Source organism: Pelodiscus sinensis, chromosome 22, assembly GCF_049634645.1.
Source record: "Pelodiscus sinensis isolate JC-2024 chromosome 22, ASM4963464v1, whole genome shotgun sequence".
Taxonomy (NCBI): domain Eukaryota; kingdom Metazoa; phylum Chordata; order Testudines; family Trionychidae; genus Pelodiscus; species Pelodiscus sinensis.
In genome coordinates, this window is record NC_134732.1 from 1,061,796 (window position 1) to 1,084,060 (window position 22,265).

At 52.2% G+C, this 22,265-nt stretch overlaps 1 protein-coding gene across 5 annotated transcripts in view; it reads right to left on the reverse strand.

Moving 5' to 3' along the window:
• Positions 1 to 22,265, reverse strand: part of PNPLA7 (patatin like domain 7, lysophospholipase) — a 120,385-nt gene that overhangs the window by 21,115 nt on the left and 77,005 nt on the right. For all 5 annotated transcript variants that reach the window (XM_075906005.1, XM_075906007.1, XM_075906006.1 and 2 more), the window contains 6 exons: positions 21,229 to 21,292; positions 19,363 to 19,531; positions 18,117 to 18,299; positions 12,932 to 13,050; positions 8,559 to 8,715; positions 1,538 to 1,654 (listed from right to left, as the gene is read on the reverse strand). In XM_075906005.1, the coding sequence (XP_075762120.1) occupies positions 1,538 to 1,654; positions 8,559 to 8,715; positions 12,932 to 13,050; positions 18,117 to 18,299; positions 19,363 to 19,531; positions 21,229 to 21,292 (809 nt within the window). The remainder of the gene's footprint in view (positions 1 to 1,537; positions 1,655 to 8,558; positions 8,716 to 12,931; positions 13,051 to 18,116; positions 18,300 to 19,362; positions 19,532 to 21,228; positions 21,293 to 22,265) is intronic.

Genomic DNA, 22,265 nt, shown 5'->3' on the forward strand with positions numbered 1-22,265 from the left:
GTAAAAGTCCACGGCTACTCGTCTGCCAGTTATGCTCTCTACAGCACCAGCACTCTTGACACCAAAACCTCTTGTGCATACAGGGGAGAAAACGTGGAGGCCCAGGGCAAACAATCCTTTAGACGAGGGTTTGCCCCATGGGAGCCCTGAGAGCAAATCTCACTGTTACTTGTACGAGAGTCGCGCGTACACGCAGGCCTGCATGTGCCCACGTTCCTCCCAATGTCTTTACTGGCACGAGCCGTGAACAGGTGCTGGCAACATGAATGTGTCTGTCTGTAGGGCAGGCGTAACAGTGAGAAAGGGGCAGCTGGGTTCTGTAACGGTCCATTTTGTATCAGTGTCTATTGCTGAGGCGGTGACAGCTGATGTATCTGGTGTAACTTGCTGGGGTGGGGGCAGAGTGAAGTGGTGGTTTGGGGCAGCTGAGAGAAGATGGCTGGGGAGATGGGGCCGCATGCCTTCCTCCCTCCCTGTGCTCTGGGGCCGGGAGCCCTCCCCCCTCCCTGTGCTCCAGGGCCGGGGAGATGGGGCCAAGCACCTTCCACTCTCCCTGTGGTGCTGGGGGGTGGGCCTGGGCAGAAGGGGTGGGGTTGGGGGAGCTGGGGCTGGCTTGCCTCCCCTAGCCCTACCTTCACCCACTGCCCATGGCTGCAGGGTGCTGAACTGGGCCTGACTTAGCTCCCAGCCAACTGGATTCATTTGGGAATCCAAACACAAGAGATCACTCAGCTATTTACGGTAAGTCCAAGTTCCATTCAAATGGCATCAAAGGGAACTCCCCCCTCCCTGTACGGCAGAGGTGGGAGAGCTCAGGCCAGGAGGCCACGTGAGACCCCTGGCTTTACTGGGTCTTGCGCCCAAGGCTTAGTGTCCCCCACCCCCAGTATTGGGGAGCTGGAGCTGGTTCTCCAGCCCCACACCTGTCCCCCCATGGGGCTGGAGCAGGGCTGGATTAAGGGGGGGGCTAGCTGGGCAGCTGCCCGGGGCACCAACCTATGGGGGGGGCCTGATGGCAGCTGTAAGGGGCGCCGTGCACCTGGGGCCGGGGGCTGCGTGGCGCCCCTCAGAGCTGCCATCAGGCGCCACACGCCCGATTGCAGCTGTAAGGTGCGCAGTGCGCCCGGGGGCGGGGCCACGCATGCTTTGCGCACCCGCTGCCTGGGGCGCAGGAATGGCTCGAGCCGGCCCTGGGCTGGAGCACTCAAAATCTACTAGGCTCGGCTTCCCAGGCTCTGCTGTGTGAGGAGAATGTGCGGAGTGTCTCTCTCCTCAGTCAGGGGCCACAGCAGTGAGGAGTTTGGGGGGAGGGGGGGGTTCCTCAATTGTGTGGCCCCCAATTGATTTTTCTGTGGGTCAGTGGCCCCCCAAAACCAGAGAGGTACCCCCCCACTGCATGGTGTCATGTTACATTACCCATTTCAGCATGCTGTACTTCAGACCAGAACACCTAACCCGGCATGGAAAGTTCTGGTTCTCTGTGGCTGTCCAACGGGAGGAGAACATGGATTTCACATACAGCAAACATGCGAGTTACCTCGATCTGTTTGTCTTTGAAGATGTTGCTGATGCCTTTGTTAAATGACGCTCCAGAGAACATGGAGGTTATTGGGTAGGTCAAATCTAGCACAGTCTTAAACATTGAATTCATATCCTAAAAGGAGGAAGAATATTTCATGTGTGAGTTCTCTGGTGGAAACTCACAGAAACCCTATTCATCTGCATTTGGAGTGAGGTTCTGGTCCAGCTTTCAAAGCAAAGTAAAGAGAGCTACTCTGCTGAACAGGCTTCAAAAGAACCAAACCCACAACAGTGAGGGTCATAAACAGTATCACTTTGTTGAGCACCATAGATTAAAGTAACTTCAAACGCTGAATTTAACTTCTATTAAGGATACAGAAAACCATTTGGTGTCATTACTCTGTTTGAGCCTGACACTGAGGGTGCATCTACACAGCACCCTCAACTCAAAATAGGATACGCAATTTGTGCTACACAAATTGTGTCTCTTATTTTGGTTGCATTTTGAAGTAGCTTATTTCAAAATCTGGCACATCCACACAGCACCACATTTTGAAATAACGCGCTATTTTGAGACATCCTTAACCCTTGTGGAGCGAGGGTCACAGGGCTGCCGGAATAGCACACTTGTTACTTCCAAAAACATTTCAAAATAACGGGCACGTTTCAGAGATGCGGGGTAGCTATTCTGGGTTAGCTCTGGGATCCTGAAACACCCCGCTGTCCAGACGATGACGTTTTAGTGTTGTAGGAGAGCAGTCTCTAGCGTAACGGGGAGGCCAGGGGACGTGGTGAACGTGGGTAGAACAGGGCACTGTGTGTGTGTGTGTGGGGGGGGGGGGGTTCTGGCTGTACTCTTGGCTCTGCCACTGGCCCACTCTGCCACTTTTGGGCAAGTCTGTAACCCCTTTGTGCCTCAGTGTGACACTTCTTACATACACCCGACCGGCTCTCCAAGGGGTGTCACGCCTAATTCAGTCATATTTTAAAGAGCTTCCAGGGCCCCTTTTTATAGAAGTCCAAATCATTTTTGTCCCTAAATCAATCAGAACATTAGTTAAATGTTTTCCTAAAAACTGCCGCGTAGAAACGAGGATGATGGGCCCTTCAGAGAAACCAGAGCACAGTGTCATCTAGTCCACCTAGATAAATGCATTTAGATTGGGGAGATGGACAGGCACCCTCGAGTATCTTCAGTGCCATAGGCCCAAACTAGAATTCAACTTCCATGGAATTTTTTAGGTCCAGACATGCTCCATCTTTGTGCTAAACAGCTTCCTTCATTGAATGTGCTAGTTTATGAATGTCATTGGAAAATCAGGCAGCACGCAATTCACTGGGACAGCTGCATTATCTGGGTACCCAGGGAAGCAGAAAGCAGAGACACTGGCCACTGGATAAACTGTCTCCTGTTCCCTGAATAATCCTGAACAAAGGCTACTCCCAGCTAGTGTGGTCACCCGACTCTGATTAAGCTGCAGAGAATCAGCTGAGGCCATTAATATGGTCACCTGACTCCGCTGGCAGGCCCCAGCCACACAGTTGAAACGCTCCCCCTCCAGTCAGCCGCAGGGCACAGAAGCGTTGCTGAGGGCCTGGGTGATACAAACACCAGCCACAGGGAAGGGAGCCCTGAGTCCAGGGGGAAGTGGCCCAGGACGTGTAGCAGCCCCGGTGGTGACGGGAAAACGGTCAGTGGCTGCGGCCCCCAGGGTCCCTCGACTGGAACCCAGAGTAGAGGGTGGGCCCAGGTTCCCCACAACACTCCCTGATCTGCTCCAGGGGACTGGTAGCACAGATGGCTGAAGTGCCGTCCCCTGGGGCTCAGCAGGAACAGACTGGGAGTTCTCCCACCACTTTCCCTGCAGACCTCGAGAGCCTGGGAGTCAGGCGTACTCCACCTGGACGCGTGGGAGCCACGGACACAAGTCTGGAGCTTTGTCTCCGCATATAATCCACATTCAATTAGAATTCCATGCAAGACATCTGAATATGCAAATGATATCTTCCTTCCTGACTGTCATTTTCAAATACCACATCTGCTATTTTCCTCCTCAATTAATTAGCTTTTTATTAGCCAAAATCTCTTAAGCAGGCAGGAACTGTGGAGGGTTAACACAGCCCATTGCTTCAAGAACTGGATGGGTGCAGTCCATTAAACGATTCATAATCAACAGCTAGTTGTGTCTCAACTCGCTCAGTCACTGCTGCTCTGAGGAAGCGCGGCCATGTAAAGGGTAAAAGCAGCTGGCGAGGGAACGCCTACGCAGTGGGGATGCCTTAGCTCCACACGGCCGGCTTGGAGAGGGTGAGGAGCGTTTGCCAGCCCTACTCACGACCTGGCTGGCCCTGGCTCCAGAGACAGAGCGAGGCATGTTTCACACTGCAAGGAAGGAGTCTGCCTGCTCTGGGTGGTGAACACCAGGCACCTTTCCAAAACGCCTTTTACGCGGTTAGAAACCGGTTTGGGGGACTACCCCAGACAACCCATTAGCTTCTGGGTTACACTTCAATTGTGAAACAGAACTTTCCAGAAACGTAGCACCCAGTGTCACGCCTGCTCGTCCCGACGTCCTGTCGGGTGCGTCTACACTGCACCCTTATCTTGAAACGATTTGAGCCACACAAATTGCGTAGCTCATTTCGAGTTATTTTTGAAATAGCATATTTTGTAATTTGGTGCTGCCTACACAGCGCCGCCTACACAGCGCCAAATTTCGAAACATCCCTTAATCCTCGTGGAACGAGGTTTACAGGGACGTCCGAACAGCGCATCCGTTATTTTGAAAGATATTTCGAAATAATGGGCGCGCTGGCAAGTCGCGGAATAGCTATTTCGGGACACCAGAATATCCCGAACTAGCGCTGCAGTGTAGACGTACCCATAGAGTCCACACCCAGCACAAAGGAGCAGGGGCAGCACGGACCGTCTGTGCCGAAGGGTCTGGGCTAAGCAGCAGTGAGAGCTGTGGGGCCAGAGCGTGGCTGGCGGAAGCCAGACTTGCCACGTGGACCGTGGTGAGTGGCTGGGGAGCGCGAAGTGGGACTTGGGCAGAGGGCTCAGTGGAGGGGGACCCGGATGGGAGATGGTGGTGCAGCGGAGCAGGCTGCTGGGTCACTCCACTTCTCATGGCTCCTATCATGGTGGTGAGTGCAGGGCAGCTGCCCCCTGCTGCTGCCCCATGCCAGGCCCACCCCAGGCTAACAAATCCGGGGGCTTGCACGGCCTGGCTCTGGTTAGATCTGAAGCTGACCGAACAGCACTCACTCAAGACTGACCACCAACTTCTGCCGCCTCTCAGCTGTACGCTTGCTGGCGCTTCAAATCAAAAAGGTCGTAGAGCAGTATTTAAACTAAGGGCTGGGAAAAGCCGACAGGTGCGGAGGAGCACAAGGATTGAACAGAGACAATCCCTAGGGGAAGGTCCATTAAGAGAGATTCTCTGTGTCCTAGTAAGGAGGAGAGAATGGAAGATGATAAAACACAGGCAAGATCTGACGAGAAACAGTCAAATGCAAATGAGATCCAATCACACCAGGGAACGGCAGACGGCTAAACAGTGACAAGCTTTCAAAGTGCTTATACACAAATGTTAGAGGTCCAAATAATAAGGTGGGGGAACTAGAGTGTCTTGTAATGAATGAGGATATCGATACAATAGGCATCACAAAAGCGTGGGGGGATGAGGCTAATCAATGGGACACAGGAATACAAAATATACTGGAAGGACAGAACGGGTCATGCTGGTGGGGGTGGCACTGTATGCGAAAGAAAGGGTAGAATTAAATGAAGTAAAAATCTTAAATGGCCCAATCTGTTCCATAGACTCTCTATGGATGGCGATTCTATGCTCTCAGAGCGGAGCAGTAAGGGTAGAATAGCGCCAACCTGGCCTGCATGGGGACGGTGACTGTGAAATGCTCAGAGAGGCTATTCACATAAAACGCTTGGTAATAAAGGAGGATTCCAACTGGGTACGTGTCACCTCAGGACGGGCTGTCGAGAGAAATGTCTTGGAGCAGCTGGTCCTGGAACCCAAGAGAGAAGAGGTAATTCTTGATTTAGTCCGAAGCGGGGCACAGGACCTGAGCCAAGAAGCGGCTGCAGCTGGACCGCTATGGAAAAGTAACATTTCATTACATTATGGTAACATGCCAGGAGCAGGAAAAACACCACAGCAGCCCAACACTGGCATTTCATTTCAGAAAGGGGAACTACACAGATCGTGAGAACGTGCATCACTAATACAGACAAAAAACCTGCCTGTGCGCGCTCTGCTATCAGCTGGGTAGCATGTGAATCTCTCCCGGATGGTTGCACAAATGCACAGCATATAAGGAACACCAGTGATGTCCCCCAGGTGTCTGTGCTGGGGCCAGTTCTATTCAACATATTCATAAAGGATCTGGAAAACGGGGGAATTAATCAAGTGGTATAATTTGCAGTTGATACAAAACTACTAAAGATAGTTAATTCCCAGGAAGACTGCAAAGAGATACAAAATGATCTCTTGAAACTGGGTGACTGGGCAATTAAATGGCAGATGAAATTTAAATGTTGCTAAACGCAAAGTAGTCCACATGGGATTATGTTTTCCAAACTACATATATAAAATGATGGGGTCTAAATTAGCTATTGCCACTCAAGAAAGATCTTCAAATCATCGTAGGTAGTTCTCTGAAAACATCCTCTCAATGTGCAGCGGCAATCAAAAAGCAAACACAATGCTGGGAATCATTAAGGAAGGGATAGAGAATAAGACAGAAAATATCTTATTGCCTCTCTAACTCCATGATACACCCACATCTTGAATGCATGCAGATGTACTGTTTGCCCCAATTCCAGAGAAATATATTGACTTGGAGAAGGTTCAGAAACAGGCAACCAAATTGAGTAGGGAATGGTATGGTTTCTGCTTAAGGAGACATTAGTAAGATGGATTTTTCAGCTTGTAAAAGAAATGACTAAGGGGTGGGGGATTTGATAGAGGTCTATGCAATCATGACTGGTGTAGAAAAAGTAAATAAGAAATGTATTCCATCTCATAACGCAAGTACTAGGGGTCACCAAATGAAATGAATCGGTAAGCAGTGGAGTGGGTTTAAAACAAACGAATGGAAGTTTTTCTTCACACAATGCAGTCACCCTGTGGAACAACTTGCCAGAGGATGTTGTGAAGGCCAAGGCTACATCAGGAACCAAAAAAGAACTAGATACATTAATGGAGGTTAGGCCCATCAATGGCTGATGGTAAGGATGGGCTGGGAGGGTGTCCCTAGCCTCTGTTTGTCAGAAGCTGGGAATGGATGGGGGAAAACCATAATAGGCTACAGCCTTGGGCATGGAGGTTGACACATCCTTGTTGCACACGAATATTGTCTCAGGACTAAAACCTATAGCACAGACCATTCGTTGTGCAACTCTGACATCGGCTAGGAAAGCAGCCAAACCCACAGCTGACTGCAACGGAGGAAGCTACCTGCGGAAGGCGATGTCAGCGTAGCTCTGCAACATGCTAGGGGCAGATCTCGCTGACTTCCACAAGATGCAAGCGTCCAGCCTGGACACTCCATCATTAGAAAAAAACCAAACTGGAAACATTGTTTATGTACAAGCTAGAAATAAATCAATGTATTAAGTCAGTTTGTAATCGACAGATCCCAGCGGCTCTCTTTTACCATCAGTTGCTAGTGCAGTCTTCTGGGTGTTTTTTAGTGCTTTTTTAAAAACAGCTTATTAATCAATAATTCCCCAAACAGATTATCCACGGCAATTTAAACAGTCAGCCCAAAGCTAAGTGGAGCTTCGTGGCATTTCATATATTTAAAAACTTAATTGTTCTGTTCCTCCCTAATGCAGTATCTGGCCTCTGGAACACTGGGGCTACCTCTTACTTCAGACATTGGATTCTTAGTTAGCTTATAGAACAATTACCTTAGTCAATCACTTCTATTCAAAAAGGACAGCATGGGGAAGTGAGAGAGAGAAAGTTACAGGGTCAGACCTGGAAAGAAAACAGACTCCAGCACATAAAAAGACAAAAAGCAACAGTAAACACCAGCTACCCGCTGTGCAAACAGATACAGCCGCGTGAAGAGGAGGGCTGGGGTACATGCTGAAGCCATGTGGGTCTCCGCGCAGTCCTCAGACGGACCCAGCTGATCACTAGGGTAGGGGAAATGTACCAGTCCCCTCGGGCAGCCTAGGGCTTTGCTTGCTGAAATGCTACCACTTGTAGCTGGTTTCTCTGGCTCTTCACGAGGATCCCAGCATCTCTGCTTTCAGAATACTTGAACTGATGATTTTCCAGGACTGGGGGGGTTCTCTCACCTCTGCCTCCTGCTCTAGACAAAGATCCTCAGACTGAGGTGCCAAATGCATAACACATTTGGAGGGCCAGGCTGGATACTGGTTTCTGGGGGTGACTATCACGCAGCCCCTCTTCAGTAGTGGACTGGGAGACTTTCCTTTAAACCCAAGCTCCTGTCCTGTCCATTGCCAGCACAGAATGCATTACTGTGATCTGTCCCCATCTCACCCCCACCCCAAGAGAGAGAAAAGCCAGGCGCAGCAGGGTGCAGCCCCGGAGCGAGGCCTGTGTCCTGCTGATGCAGCATAACATTTCAAACACGAGCAAGGCAGCAGAGTGCCCCGGGCCTCTGTGTTCCCAAGGGACGCGCTAAATATTCTCCAGGATCAAAACATCCGATTTCTGATTTATGGAGAATAGTTCTGTCCCGAGCCCAACATGCCTCGCTCCAGCCAGCAGCAGTTCTGTCTCCGGCCAGCAGCCCTGTGCTCTGCCCACTAGCATCTCACGCTCTAGGAGCGGGCACTTTGCATCAGGCACTACCAGCTTCTCTTCCTGCCCTCTTTGTTGACCAAACAAAGAGCCATTTCAAACACCCCTCTTCACGTGGGCTAACCCCCAGACGCCGGACTCCGACCGTGGGCTGCTCCTTCCGTGCATTACGGCTGGCCTCCAAACTCCTACATACTGGCAGTGGAAGAGCAAACATTTATTCTATGTTCTTACCATTGCCCATTGCCTGGCTTTGATCCGCATCTGGTTATAGCTCCGCTCTTCAGCATACAGGGCACTCATGAAGGAGCCAATGGAAGTTCCTCCGATCATATCAACAGGGATGCCGGCTTCGATCAGTGCTCTGATAATCCCCACTTGAGAGCACCCCCTGTGGGAATTAAAGACCAGCACCATCAGACAGGCAGACCCCAACAGAAAACACAGGCCCGTTTCTGTGCATTACACAAACCACCTGCAACACTGTCCGAGGCCCAGAGCATAGAAATGGAAAGGCACCAGTCTGTCCAACCGCCCCCCAGCACACAATCGTCCAGTGCTTTGCCCCGTCTATCCTAGTGAGGAAATAGTGCCCTTTCCCTTGAGAGACTGTTCCCGCCAATCATCTCGCAGTTGTGCCAACTTCCTGCGCTTAGTTCCATCCCATTCCTGTCACTGCCCCTTGGTCCCTTTCTACGACCCCTCTCGCTCCTTGCTGCTTACATCCCGCACACTCCCAGGCAGCTGCGCGTATTCCCTCCTTCCTTCCTGCAAGGCCCGCTCTACGCTTGCCTGCTCCAGAGCAGCGACGCCGAGCATCAGCACGCCCGAGCGTGAGAGAAGAGGCTTTTCTGTCGGTGGCACGAACCAGCCAAGCCCGCAGAAACATTCCTCTATCGGCCCAGGGCACTTAGGCCAGCTTCACTCTGCTGCTCAGGGGTGTGAACTTTTCACCCCGCTGGGCGGCGCAGCTGGTCAGCAAAACTTCTTCGTGGAGCTGCCAGCAATTCCCCCAGCTGCTGGGGCCCACTGAGACCGTCGCAGCTCAGTTGCACTAGTGACACCTGGCTGCGGTGGAGTCGATCTAGAGGCCCTTTTAGTGCGCCTCTGAGCTCTCCCCCCACCGCTACTGCAAACCCACCCGGTTCAGAGCCCGAAATGGGGGCTGCCGAGTCGCCGCGCCCATGCACATGCCCCGCACTTCAACCTCCTGCCCAGAGTCAGCAGCCCAAGCTGCTTTGGCCAAACAGAAGGTGCTCCAGGTGGAACTTGCTCCTGCTAAGTCCCCTGAAATCTGTGAACGAATATTTCAAAGCTCGTCTTTCGAGGGTGCTTTCGAATGAGCAGTAGTGGGCACACTTCAGCAGCGCGTTCCCTCTGTTCTGGCTTACACTTGCCCCCCACGCACACACGCGGGTCACTGCATCAAATAAAAGCTCTTCTCTTTCTCCCTCCAGCTAAGGATTCTCCCAAAGGGCTTCCCCAGGGAATTCCTCCGGCCGAAGAGGAAATGGGTGTAACGGGGGAGCACAAAGAACTCAGGAGTAAGACTCCGGGTTTCCCTCTTCAGCTCTTCACCTTGACCAAGACAAGCGATTAACCATTCTGGGCTTCCAGGTCCCTGGGAAAGGGGTGCCGTCCTAGCCCCAGTGCCCTCCGCTCGGGGTCACTGCTTGCAAAGTGTGTGAAGGACCCCAACCCAACGGTGCCTGCCCAGCAACGATCACAAGGAGATTCTACTCGTAATGTCTGGGAAGGAATGTGGCATGGGAGGTGGGAAAAGGGAAGCTCTCGGTATCTGAGCGCAGACTTCTCTCGGCTGGGACAACGTGGCAATAACTTCACCTTTCTGGCACAACGTCTCGCAGAAGAATTCCTAATTCCAAATCAGATCTTTTCTCCCGGCCCAGAGGTAAGTGCCCCAGCATTTGTTAGAGGCTTTTAATGTATGAAAAAGGAGCTTAACTGGTAAAAATAAAAAACCTTCAGAGAAAAGCTCACGTGTACGCCACACACGTACCGCCACAGTGCAAATCAGTTCCGGCTGCTGGAAAAATGAGCATTTAGAGCAGGACATTTCAGATTAAACTGGCAGTAGGAACACAGACTGTCCCCAGTGCTGAGGTCAGAGAACTGAAGGGAAACAACATTAAGAGACTACAGCCCCACACACTGATTTCTCTTTCTTCAGTTACGTCCGAACGGTGCTAGGACAGTCTCTGCCAGCGTCGGGGAATAAACCGTGCAGGGCAACGTGTGCGGAGCAGAAGGCTCACTTTCCTCACAGCCTGGGACTCCAGGCAGCAGGGCAAGTGTGCAGCAATCTGATCCCGTACTCGCTTCCAAAGCCCACTTCAGTTCTGGAAGGAAAGGGACGTTCTGGGCTCATCTCCATTGCCACTTTCCTGTGCTGCAGCTCTCTGGCTCAGGGGTGTGAAAAAACACCCTCCTCCTCTCCCCCGAGGGCAGCAAGTGACAGTGCCGTAAGGCACCAGTGTAAACAGCTCCCAGCATTGGTGCCACGACCAGGCTTTTGCTTTAAATTGCTTCTGCAGCAGCGTGTCAATGGTGTAAGTGCAGACATGGCCTAAAGCTCAGAATTCAGGCCCCACATTGCTGCACGCTCCGAGAGCCTCGCCAAGGCGGTAAAGCAGGTACCATCCATAGTCCAGCATCTCCGGGGGGCCCACAGGTGCTCCAGGCTTGCAGCACTTGAGGAAAAACTGGCACAGCAGGACCATGGATGTGGCTGGCCCAGAGTCCCAGGGGCTGGGCGTGGAGCCCGGCAGGACAGGCTGCAGTTCCATCCCCAACACACATGCAGGCGAATCCCGCGGGCTCTCTTGCACTGCACGCAGTCAGCTCAAACGTGATTCGCACACAGTGGTTCTCTGCACTAAAGCATCTGAAAGCCTCCAATTGGCTGATTAATTTCACTTGCATATCAAAGCATCAGTCTAAGCTTAATGAGAGTTGGGTGGGCTAACGAGTGGAGGTCAGGACAGCCCAAATCAACCACTTCCATAGGTTATTTTTTATATTAACAAGACCCAGGTTAATCTTCACCATCTAGGCCAGTTCAATCTTCCACTGCCATGCCAAATGGCAGGCGACGGTGCAGCTGGCTGGCTGCCATTCTCTTGCATCAGGGTGACGCCTTTTACAAACACAGCTCGTTAACCCAAAGGGAAGATGCCAAACTGCAAACAAATTATTGAAGGGGGTGGCCGAATCACTGTTTTCAAAGACACACTGTGCATACAGTGAGCCTCCTTCTAACACAGCCTCCTCGCCTGTGTGGAATTCAAATGCAGCCAGCTTCATCTGGGCAGGAGAACAGCCTCCGGGCTGATGGCTGTCAAGAAGGCTGTGTTCAAGAGAGAGCTCTGAATGTGGTGCATAAATCAAGTGAACGAGTCTCGGCATTCACGTAAGACTCCAGGGGCAGGAACCAGGGCTACGTCACCCAAAGGGCTCTAGGATGGCACATGCTGCTGCCTTGTGAAAACACAGGTGTGATCACAACTATAAGCATTTATAAAATCCGAAACCTTTGCTAGTAGTCGGAGGGTTTCTCATGTGACCATGGGCCAATAGTTTTCCATGCACCTGGGCTATGGGCTTTGTTTGGGACAGCAAAATTCCAAGAGGGCCATGCTACTCTGGAGTAGAGCAGGTAAGATCACACATCTTCTGGAGTGACACAGGCCTTGTGGTGGAGAAAGCGACACAACCCTAAGTGACAGAATAAACGCTCCCCGCTGTCCAGCAAGAAATCCTCAGGAAGAAGAATATTTAACATTTTAATAAATAAAAGGAAATGAACCACTTCAGGTCAGAAACTGTGTGGGCAGGCAAGATAATGTGTCTTAATTAGCTCCAAGAATAAAGGTTTAGGGGCTGGAAGCTAGAACATTAGATGACTAATTAACCAAGCTGAAATACGGGAGACAGGAAAATTCTAACCTTCATTACGCTGAAAACTCCCTCAAATACACTGGCCTATGGACAAAAGTAGGATATTTCTAGGGTCTTAAATAGACACAACATGCTTAATGATTTTGATAGTCAATAATCTCCTGTGAGTCATGAGAGCAGAAATTTCCAAGTTACTATTTATAACAGGGTCTCCGTGCATGGATGTGGGGTGAGCAGGAATAGAGAGAGTAGCAGCAGCGATGTCGTGGTCTATTATAGGCCACCAAATGGGAAACGGAACGTGGATGAGTCATTCTTCAAGTAGGCAACTAATTGACATACGTGAGCTAGTAATAAGGGGGATGTCAACTTCCTAGATACCCACTGAAAGTACAGCCCGCAAGTTTGAGCATCTGCATAAGAATGACGATTACAGGACAGACCAAAGGTCTACCTAGCCCAGCGCCCGTCTTGTGAGCATGGCCAATGCCAGAAGCTTCATGTATATGTGCAGGGGTGTGCCCCGGGCTCCCAGGACAGGTGTGATTTTCCAAACGGTCTCTCATCCCCCGGGATCATTTCAGACAACCAGCTGACGACAATGCTGCTTCATATTTGGCAGCAATTCATTACACTGTGTCCACTGAGGCCCCTTACCAGAGTACAGAGAACAACGCTCCGGGACGTACCTGGCTCCCCCACCTCCGAGCACCAGGGCCACAGCATTGCCAGTCAAAACACGGGCGAGGCGAGAGAAGTCCGAGTGGCGGTCCGGGGGTTTCTGAAACACACGCTCGTACATCTCGATCTGCAGGAAAGAGAAAGGGCAGCTGGCATTCAGTGCACCACTGGGGAGCAGGCAGGCAGAGCACCGCAACTTCGCTACCGCTGTCCCCGGGGGAGCCAGACTCCAGTGAGCCAGCTTTGTAGTTGCTCAAGCCACTACGTTACCAGGCTACCTTGGCAAGCGTGAGCACAGGGGCTGGAACTAGGGGGCTGGCAGCTGTTTCCATTCCACGCAGGGCTCCCAGCTGGGTCACAGCTCTCCGCAACCCCAGGATGCAAAGTGTTCCCGCACCTCTGAGCGGGGGCTCTGATGGAGGCTAGAGTGCGAGTCCGCTCCGGATGCTCTGCCCACTCGGCCTTGCCTGCCAGCTCCTGAAGCCTCTCCCAGGCAGAACCCCGCGCTTTGCAGATAACTAGTGACCCCCCCGGTCCTGAGTTCCCCAGACGCCTCCCCCTGCAGCACCCTGCCCCCTCCCCAGTCATCTCCCTGCAGTGCCCTGCCCCCTCCCCGGATGCCTCCCCCACAGCACCCTCCCCTCCTCAGCCGCCTCCCCCCGCAGCATCCCACCCCCTCCCCAGCCATCTCCCTGCAGCGCCTTCCCCTCCCCAGACTCGCAGAAGTTCAGTTCTCCAAAGACAACACCACCAGGCCGCTAGCTCAGCTAAAGACTCGCAGTCAGTGTGACTGCTGGGTAGGGCACTAAGGGGCACCAGCCATGTGAGCACCCTCCCCCCACGGCTCCTCCCCAAGCACCCTTAGCCCGGGAAAGTGCCTCACTTTTCTGCCCTACCCCCTCCATTCCACCCTTTCCCCTGCAAGCCTCAGCCCAGGGGACAAGTGGGGAGTGGGCGATGGCAGTACAGATCCTACCCTCACTTGTGGGGGAGGGAGGGGGAAGAGTGCCCTAGCCCCAGCCCGCTTTGTTCTCCCTGCTCGCAGCAGCGCAGCCTTTACTCATCCAAACCTAGCGCAGTGACATGCACTACACATCCCTGAAGGTTGGCAGGGGAGGTGCTGGCACGTGGGGACACCTCACATACGTGGGTAGGCCCAGGTATCACAATCGAAGTCGGGCGAGCGGGTGGAGTGCATGGCAAAGTGAACGCAGGGGCGTAAAGGCACCGTTTAGAAAGCGGAAGTTAAATCCTAGGGGGAATAGAAAGGGCAAAGACGTGCAGAACCGGAATTAGGGAGGCCAACAAGGAATCTGGAGACCAGCTCACCAAAAACTCAAATGGTAACAGCAATGTTTTAAATGCATCAGAAGCAGGAAGCCGGTGAAACAGCCAGCAGGGCCACTGCACGACGGAGACGCTAAAGGGGCACTCAAGGCCAAGAATGACACTGCTGAGACACTAAATGGATTCTCTGCATCCATCCTCATGGCTGAGGCCACGAGGGAGATGCCCAAACCGGAGCCATAACTTCTAGGGGACAGATCTGAGGAAGTGTCCCAGATGGAGGTGTCACAAGAGGTGGTTTCAGAACAAGCTGAGGGTGCTTCACCCACACAGTGCCATGTAACAAGGGCAGAGCCACGAGGCCAACTAGGACGCTGGTATGAGAAACCTCGAATCGGGAGTGCAGGGGTTCGAGGAAACCTAGAGTGGAGACCCGCAGGGACGCGACTTTCGCAGTAACACTTCCCCGCCCACCCAGAACAGAAGAATTCAAGCACCTGATAAAAACATGAAGAGAAACAGGAGACGCATTTATTTCACAGCCAAATGAGCACTTGCAAAGTCCTGTCAAACACCTTCAACTCTGAGGCCGAGTCAACACACAAGCTCTCTGCTAATTAATTACTGAGCTTAGTAAGACGCCTGAGTTTCTTCCTGAAGAGAAACTACAGCACGCAAGACATAAACAAAAGCAAATGATGCATCCATAAGCTGCATTCAGAATTCATAAGCTGGGGGGGGAGAAGGAGGCAAGAAAACGGGTAAATGTGGAGAACAGCCACAGACATGGTGTTACTAGAATATTAAGGAGTCTGGGCTTTAATATGAGCAATTATTTTAGTGCAAATGCTGTTAACAGTCGCACTTGCACAACTGGTACTATGGGCAGTAGGAGGGAAGGGCCACAGGACTATCATGACTGACATACAATGGGTGGGTTTTCTCCTAGAAGGTCAGAAGGGAGATCTAAGCTGTTCACGTGGCAGGTGTCGAAGATCCACTCACAAACTCTCACCTGGGGGCTGTAACTTACACGGCTAAAAATAATGAAAGTTCCCTTTTTAAATGTATGATTGCTCCCCTCTCTGGATGCTGAAATAGTAGATCTTGCGGAGCAATGCAGGACAGGCCACGACCAGTGCGCACGCGTAACTGACGACGGTTAACTTGCACGCAAAAGCCAAACGTTCTTCTTTATTGGTGTGTTACCTAATCCCCCAGGGACAATCCACTAGGAGCAGACCCCGATGGACCTACAGGACCCCTCTCTCCAAGCAGCAACAGATGATGGGGCTGGCCCTTAGCGGGTCTCAATCCTGTATTGGCCACTGGAGATCCATACGAGAGCGGTCAATCGAAGACGCCGTCTCCCAGCTGCTGGACAATGGTGCACATGCCCAGAGGAGCCTGCGCTAGGATAGCACAGCCAACGACTCTGAAGCCTCTGGATTTTTGTGAGTCTATATCCATTCCATAGCAAGATACGGAGGTGCTGTACGGCCCTGACCGTGTGGCTGTCAGATCACAGGCGCTAGTGCGCGGGTGAACCTAAGGACAAGGTAGCACAAGCGTCTCTTCCCTCCCCCCTAAGTGTGGCTGACAGCATTGCCAGGGAAAGTATTCGGGCGACTGTGCACCAGCGCACACACGCGCCTGACGAGTGGCCATGCCAGGTGCTATCACAGTTCCACATTAACCAGGCCATTTTCCTGTTTTCTACTCCAGAGGCTTAGGGTGCAGCCCAGGAACTGCTGCGTTTAACAGCACCGTTCTCCCCTCTCCCCGCCCCAGACGGGAGATGGCGCCGGCTGTCCCCCAGCGCCCTCCAGAGGAAGACTGCCATGATGGCCTGTCATCCCTGTCACTGGTCTGCCAACGCGAGGCACCGGAGCAGACACAGCTGCCTCGACGCTCCCCAACCCGTAGGCACCAGCACTCAATGCCCAGAAGCACAGCTCCTCCACGAGCCTCTGGGTCCGACACCCCGGAGTCACTCGCCTCGAGCCTGCAGGAGCAGAAGATCCTCGGAGACCGACCCTCTTTCCCGGCACTGTGGCCTGTGCACTGGCAGCCCCCGTGCAACGGCCTTTTGGACTCCCTGGGCTTTCCATCAGGGCCAAGGCAGAGTCCAGAGCCCCGTTCCACTAACAGCCACAGCGTCAGCCCCTTTCGTGTCCCACCCCCAGCACGGGCACATTGGAGCTGACAGTGGCTGCTCCACTGTGACCACCCCTTCAACAGCAATGGTGGTCCTGGCAACAGTGGGTCTATCGCCACCACCCGGGGCACCAGCCAAAGAGTCTGTTGTGACATGTGCCCACTTGGAATGGACAAGAAAACAGCTCCCCTTTGTGGGGGGGTGTCTATTCACCTAGGAGGGGGGAAGCACTGGCATGGGGTCCCGAGGGAGGGGTGGAATCGCCATCCCTAGAGGTGTTTAAGTCCCGGCTTGACAGAGTCCTGGCTGGGATGGTTTAGTTGGGGCTGGCCTTGCTTTGGGCAGAGGGCTGGACTCGATGACTCCTGAGGTCTCTGCCCAGCCAGGGGTTCTACCTTGTCCTCTACGGATGAGGCGTTCATGGGCAACTACTGCGCCAGCCCCTTGGGACCACAGAGTTACCAACAGTTGCTACAGCAGGTTGCCCAGGGCTTGGCCAGTCAGACAGGGACTGGTGGAGGTTGCTGATGCAGTGGTGAACTCCTCACCCCTCAGCCCTACAAAGGGGCTGTGGCAGACACCAGCCTTGGTGCATCCTGCAGCTAAGCGCAATGAACAGCGCTATTTTGCGCGTCCCTCTGAGACCGAGGGGCACCTCTCGGAATATTCGTCTCCTGACTCGCTTGTGGTCGATGCTGTGAAGCAATGGGAGTGTCAGGGCTTTCGGGGACCATCCCCAAACAGCAGGAAGTGAAATGCCTAGACCTGTGCGGGAGAAAGAGCTATCCAATGGTCGCACCTCGCTCAGCATTTCCAACCAGCAGGCACGGCAAGGACACCTGCAGAGCCACGGGACTCCTGGAGCAGAATTCTTGGCACTGGTCAAGGAAGGAAAGCTCACGTCTAAGCACCAAGCCAAGCTACACTGGATTCCGTGGATGCTATCACCAGCATCATGGCTCTGGGCGCCACCATAAGGGGCTCATGGCTCCAGGTCTTGGGCCTACCGTAAGAGACCCAACAAAAATTCAGGGCCTCGCATTCAAAGGCCCATCTCTTCTCTGTGAAGACGGACAAGAGGCTACGCAGCCTGAAGGACCTGAGAGCTACTTTCCAGTCTTTGGGCATTCGTATTCCTGCCCCTCGGTGAAAGCACTTTGCCCCTCGTCCTATAACGAGTCTCCAGGCCAGGCTGAGCTATTCCCCTGCCCTCGTGCTGGTCAGTCATTGAAGTGCAGCTCCCTTGCTGGACAATGGTTGCTGATGGGCGCTTTTGCACCCGGCACGGGTACGGATTGCTTCCTTGCTGTTGCCTCTGGGGAGCTAATACCTGGCTGAATCCCCAATTTACAGAATGTTTTAGCGACAACCACACAACACAATCTTACAACCTCACAGGCATTAATGAGATACAGTTATGGATAAAGTGACCTTTCCCCGATCCCGCACCTGGCCCGCTTTATAAGCAATATTACAGATATACACAGACAAGGCCTATGGGGGCCGTGGGGCACCCCCTAAAGTACTGATGTCACAGTAGCTTTAGTCCCCACCACAACAGCAACCCCAGGATCTCTATTTGGTCCCACAACAGATTAGGTCAATCGAAGCAGACACTCTCCTGGCAATACCTTCCCCAACACAAGATGCCCTGACGCTGTCCCCGTTACCCGTAACGAACAGTGAAGGTAGCGCTCGTGCCGACAGCACTGACCGACGACCGGCTCCATGAGACAAGGGCCCCTTACCAGCTTGGGCAGGCTCCTTCGGGAGAAGACTCGGCGGGGACAACGGAGGTGAAGATGAGCTGAGCACCAGCTCCTCATGTTGAGCCACTCCACAGTTCGGCAAGGGAGGGGCCCATCCTCTTTATGGAGCAGGATCAGCTGCTTCTGGGCTCGGACCGCTGTGTTCTCCAGCATCCTCTCCAGCTGAAACACCATCCACACAAAGTCACCTCTCTCCCACGACCGGGCCGAGCCGCCAAAGCACGGCACTTCCCCCTGTAGGTCCCTGCCCCTCCCCGTCACCTGCATCCGCAGCAAGCTGCGCCAATGGGGCCACAGACGAATCAGACACAGGTAATTCAGGCTGGGGGTGAATGCCTCTGCATTCACGTGGCTATTCCCAACCATGCTAGCAAGCTAATTTCTCTCTGCTTGGGACTCCTAACGAGCTGTTTACAGTAAACGAGTTGAACACTATTTCCATACAATGCTGACTGCTCACCCACACAAGGCAGACAGAATGCTCAGATCACATGAAATCTACTCCTGAGCTGATAAAAAGTCAAGTTTAAAAATGCTTACTGCCATTTACAGTTCTCAGACTATTTTACACGAGGCCACATTTCTCAAATAGTCTTTTTTCCTCTTTCCTTGCCATCTTTACTTATCCTAGCTGGGCTCACAGCACTTGCACTATTCCAAGGTGGAGACAAGCCAGGTGGCAACAGATACAGAAATTGCAGGTGGTAAATTTCTCAAACTCCAAGAAGTTCAAAGACACTTCCAGAGCTTAGACCCCCATCCATCGTGGAATCATATTTCTGAATGCACGTCCCCATTTTCTGCTGTCATCACGCCAAACATAGGTCACACAGACCTTCGTGCTATCAACGCTCAGAAGCCAAAATTAATAGTGGGGCATAAAGCAGCTCACAGCCTCCCCCGAGACAGGAACTCCTCCTCTGAGACAGTCCAGTCTCTGGCTGCAGTAGAAGGGATTCCTTCGAGGAAGAATGGCTTTGAGAGTTTTATAAGAAAAATCTGGTATTACGACCGAGCAGCGTTAAAGGCCACAGATGGGAGGTAAATTCTGTTTTATCAAATGATGATGCACATTTCGCAGGCATTTGATTGCATTAATTCATGCCCAAGGTGCATCAAATCCACTAAAACAAATGCCAGAAGGCGGCTGTGTATCCCCTCTGCCATACAATCGGTTGTGTTGCAATTGTGCCCCCACCATCAGATAAAGACAGACAAGCCGCACCTCTCCAACAGTGGGTTCCTGTTCTCCCAAGCCTACGATTAAGATGCAGTCGGCCTGTCGGATACAACGCTGCGTCCACGGAGTCAGGGTGCCGTCCGACTGGTAGAGCACGATACGGTGAATATCCTCCTGCTGCCCCAGCCAGCTAGATAGCCTGTACTCATGAATACTGGGGGGGACACAAAAATAAAAACTGCCATCCATTCACAGCAAGAATTCTGCCAGAGTGGAGAACTGAGCCCAAAGGTAAGAAGCTGTAAATGGAAGCCGGGGTCACCCAAGTGTATTTTAAAATGGGACTAATGACCAAGGACTAAAATCTAACTGTGAGAGTGAGAGTGAGAGTGAGAGTGAGAGTGAGAGTGAGAGTGAGAGTGAGAGTGAGAGTGAGAGTGAGAGTGAGAGTGAGAGTGAGAGTGAGAGTGAGAGTGAGAGTGAGAGTGAGAGTGAGAGTGAGAGTGAGAGTGAGAGTGAGAGAGAGAGAGAGAGAGAGAGAGAGAGAGAGAGAGAGAGAGAGAGAGAGAGAGAGAGAGAGTGTGTGTGTGTGTGTGTGTGTGTGTGTGTGTGTGTGTGTGTGTGTGTGTGTGTGTGTGTGTGTGTGTGTGTGTGTGTGTGTGTGTGTGTGTGTGTGTGTGTGTGTGTGTGTGTGTGTGTGTGTGTGTGTGTGTGTGTGTGAAGGAATCTGTCCCCCCACCCACTGCTGGAAGCCCGCTCAGCTCCATCATCACCAGAATTCTGGAAAAATGAAGCCGAAACTTTCCTTCCTGCATCCTCCAAGTTACATGTGTAACTACAAAACAACAGATACCTGCTGAATCAGACACAGACCCACAGAATGCTAGAACTAGAAGGGACCTTGAGAGATCATCAAGTCCAGGCCCCTGCCCTCACGGCAGGACCAAGCACCATCTAGACCATCCCTGACAGGTGTCTGTCCAACCTGCTCTTACATATCTCCAGTGATGGAGATTCCACAACCTCCCTGGGCAACTTATTCCAGTGTCTAGCCACCCTGACAGGCAGAAAGTTTTTCCTAATGTCCAACCTAAACCTCCCTTGCTGCAATTTAAGCCGATTGCTGTTTGTCCTATCATCAGAGATTAAGGAGAACAACTTGTCTCCCTCCTCCTTGTAACATCCTTTTAGATGCTTGAAAACTGCTATCATGTCTCCTCTCAGTCTTTTCTAACCTAAAACAAGCCCATTTCTTTCACTCTTCCCTCATAGGTCATGGTTTCTAGACCTTTAATCATTTTTGTTGCTCTTCTCTGGACCTTCTCCAATTTCTCCACATCCTTCCTGAAACGTAGTGCCCAGAACTGGACACAATACTCCAACTGAGGCCTAATCAGTGCAGAGTAGAGCAGAAGAATTACTTCCGTGGGTATCCATATCCCTGGATATGAATGTAGACAACTGCAACTCATGTTTTGCAGATATGGATACAAATTTTGTATTTCGAGCCTTGTAAATTTGCTGATATCTGCTTTATATCCATAAGTATCTGCATCTGTGGACGTGGATATCTGCAGTTCAGGACAGGGTAAGACTAACATGAGTCAGACATTTCATTTGTCTGTCAAAGTCATGACATTTCATGATGTTTTTATAAATGAATGAAAAAATCAAGCAGTTATTTCAAAATCTTACACTTGACAACTGAAAAACGAGTCTGTGAAAAAGAAGGTTAAAAACCAACTTCGCTCTATTTTAAAAGGTTAGTGGGCCTGATTCTTTTGGGATGGGAAGGTATGTTTCACCCAATGGTATTACACTCCCCTTGCCCAAGGTGTGGTTTCTAGACAAGCGCCTGTTGGGGCTTCCTTAGCATGGCTCGGGGAGCAGTGGGCCAAGGGAGGCGAGTACCTGTCCAGTGCAGCAGAGCCCAGCCGCTGTCGGATATTCTCACTGGTGAGCAGCAAAGCAGGACCTACGAAAACACAAATCAGCGTTGTGCAGGATGCCTGCCGGCAGGCTGACACACTGGTCAGCGCAAAGAGCACACTCACGCTGCCCTCCCAAAACGTAACGCGCATGCGCCCTCCTTCAGGATCCGAAGGGACCACGCGCGGACAGTGATTCTCAGGCCACGGCTCAGGCAGGGCTCAGCTGCAACCCTCAGGTTTTTGTTACTCCAGTTTCCAGAGCCACCCAGATCTTCTTGTGTGATGCACCAGGCCTCCTCCAGAAGCAATACCACCCAGCTGCATCTCACAAAGGCACTCCCGCCTAGCGTGGCAAGGCCATTAAAACGATGAGAAGACTTGTGTCCCACGGCCAATCTGTGAGAAAACTCTGCCGTAACCTCCCTCCAGCCAGAGGCCTGGTCCACATAGGAATTTAGGTCAAACTTAACCACATTGGTTCGACTTTTAAAAACGAGTCCACACCAAGCCGGTTCTGTCAGCTTTCAGGGCCGAGAAAGTCGATTTCGGGACTCCTGCTTCTCAAAGAGAAATGAGAAACGTGACCTGGCATGGCTGACTTGAGGGCAGTGCAGATGCAAGTTGATGTTCTTGGCCTTGGGGAGGTGTCCCAGGGTGCCCTGTGGTGACCACGCTGGCCAGGACATTCAACTCCGCTGCTCTCCAGAGGCCCAGGAAAATTTGCATTTCACTTCCTGTGCCACCAGCGTGGTGAGCAGACCTCAGAGCAGGCCACACACCTGACCGCGAATGCTTGGGGCTGCAAAGGAGCCCCAGCATGGAGCGAACGTGCAGGAGATCCTGGGCCTCAGCACGGGGGGAGGAAAGGACCCAGCTCAGGCAGAACGATGACGCAGCCAAAGGAACGCTGATCTCTCTGCCAAGTGGCACAGGGCACATGGCAAAAGGACATGCCAGGGATGCCCAGCAGTGCTGCGTGGAAACAAAGGAGCGGAGGCAGGTAAGCCAGAAGGCAAA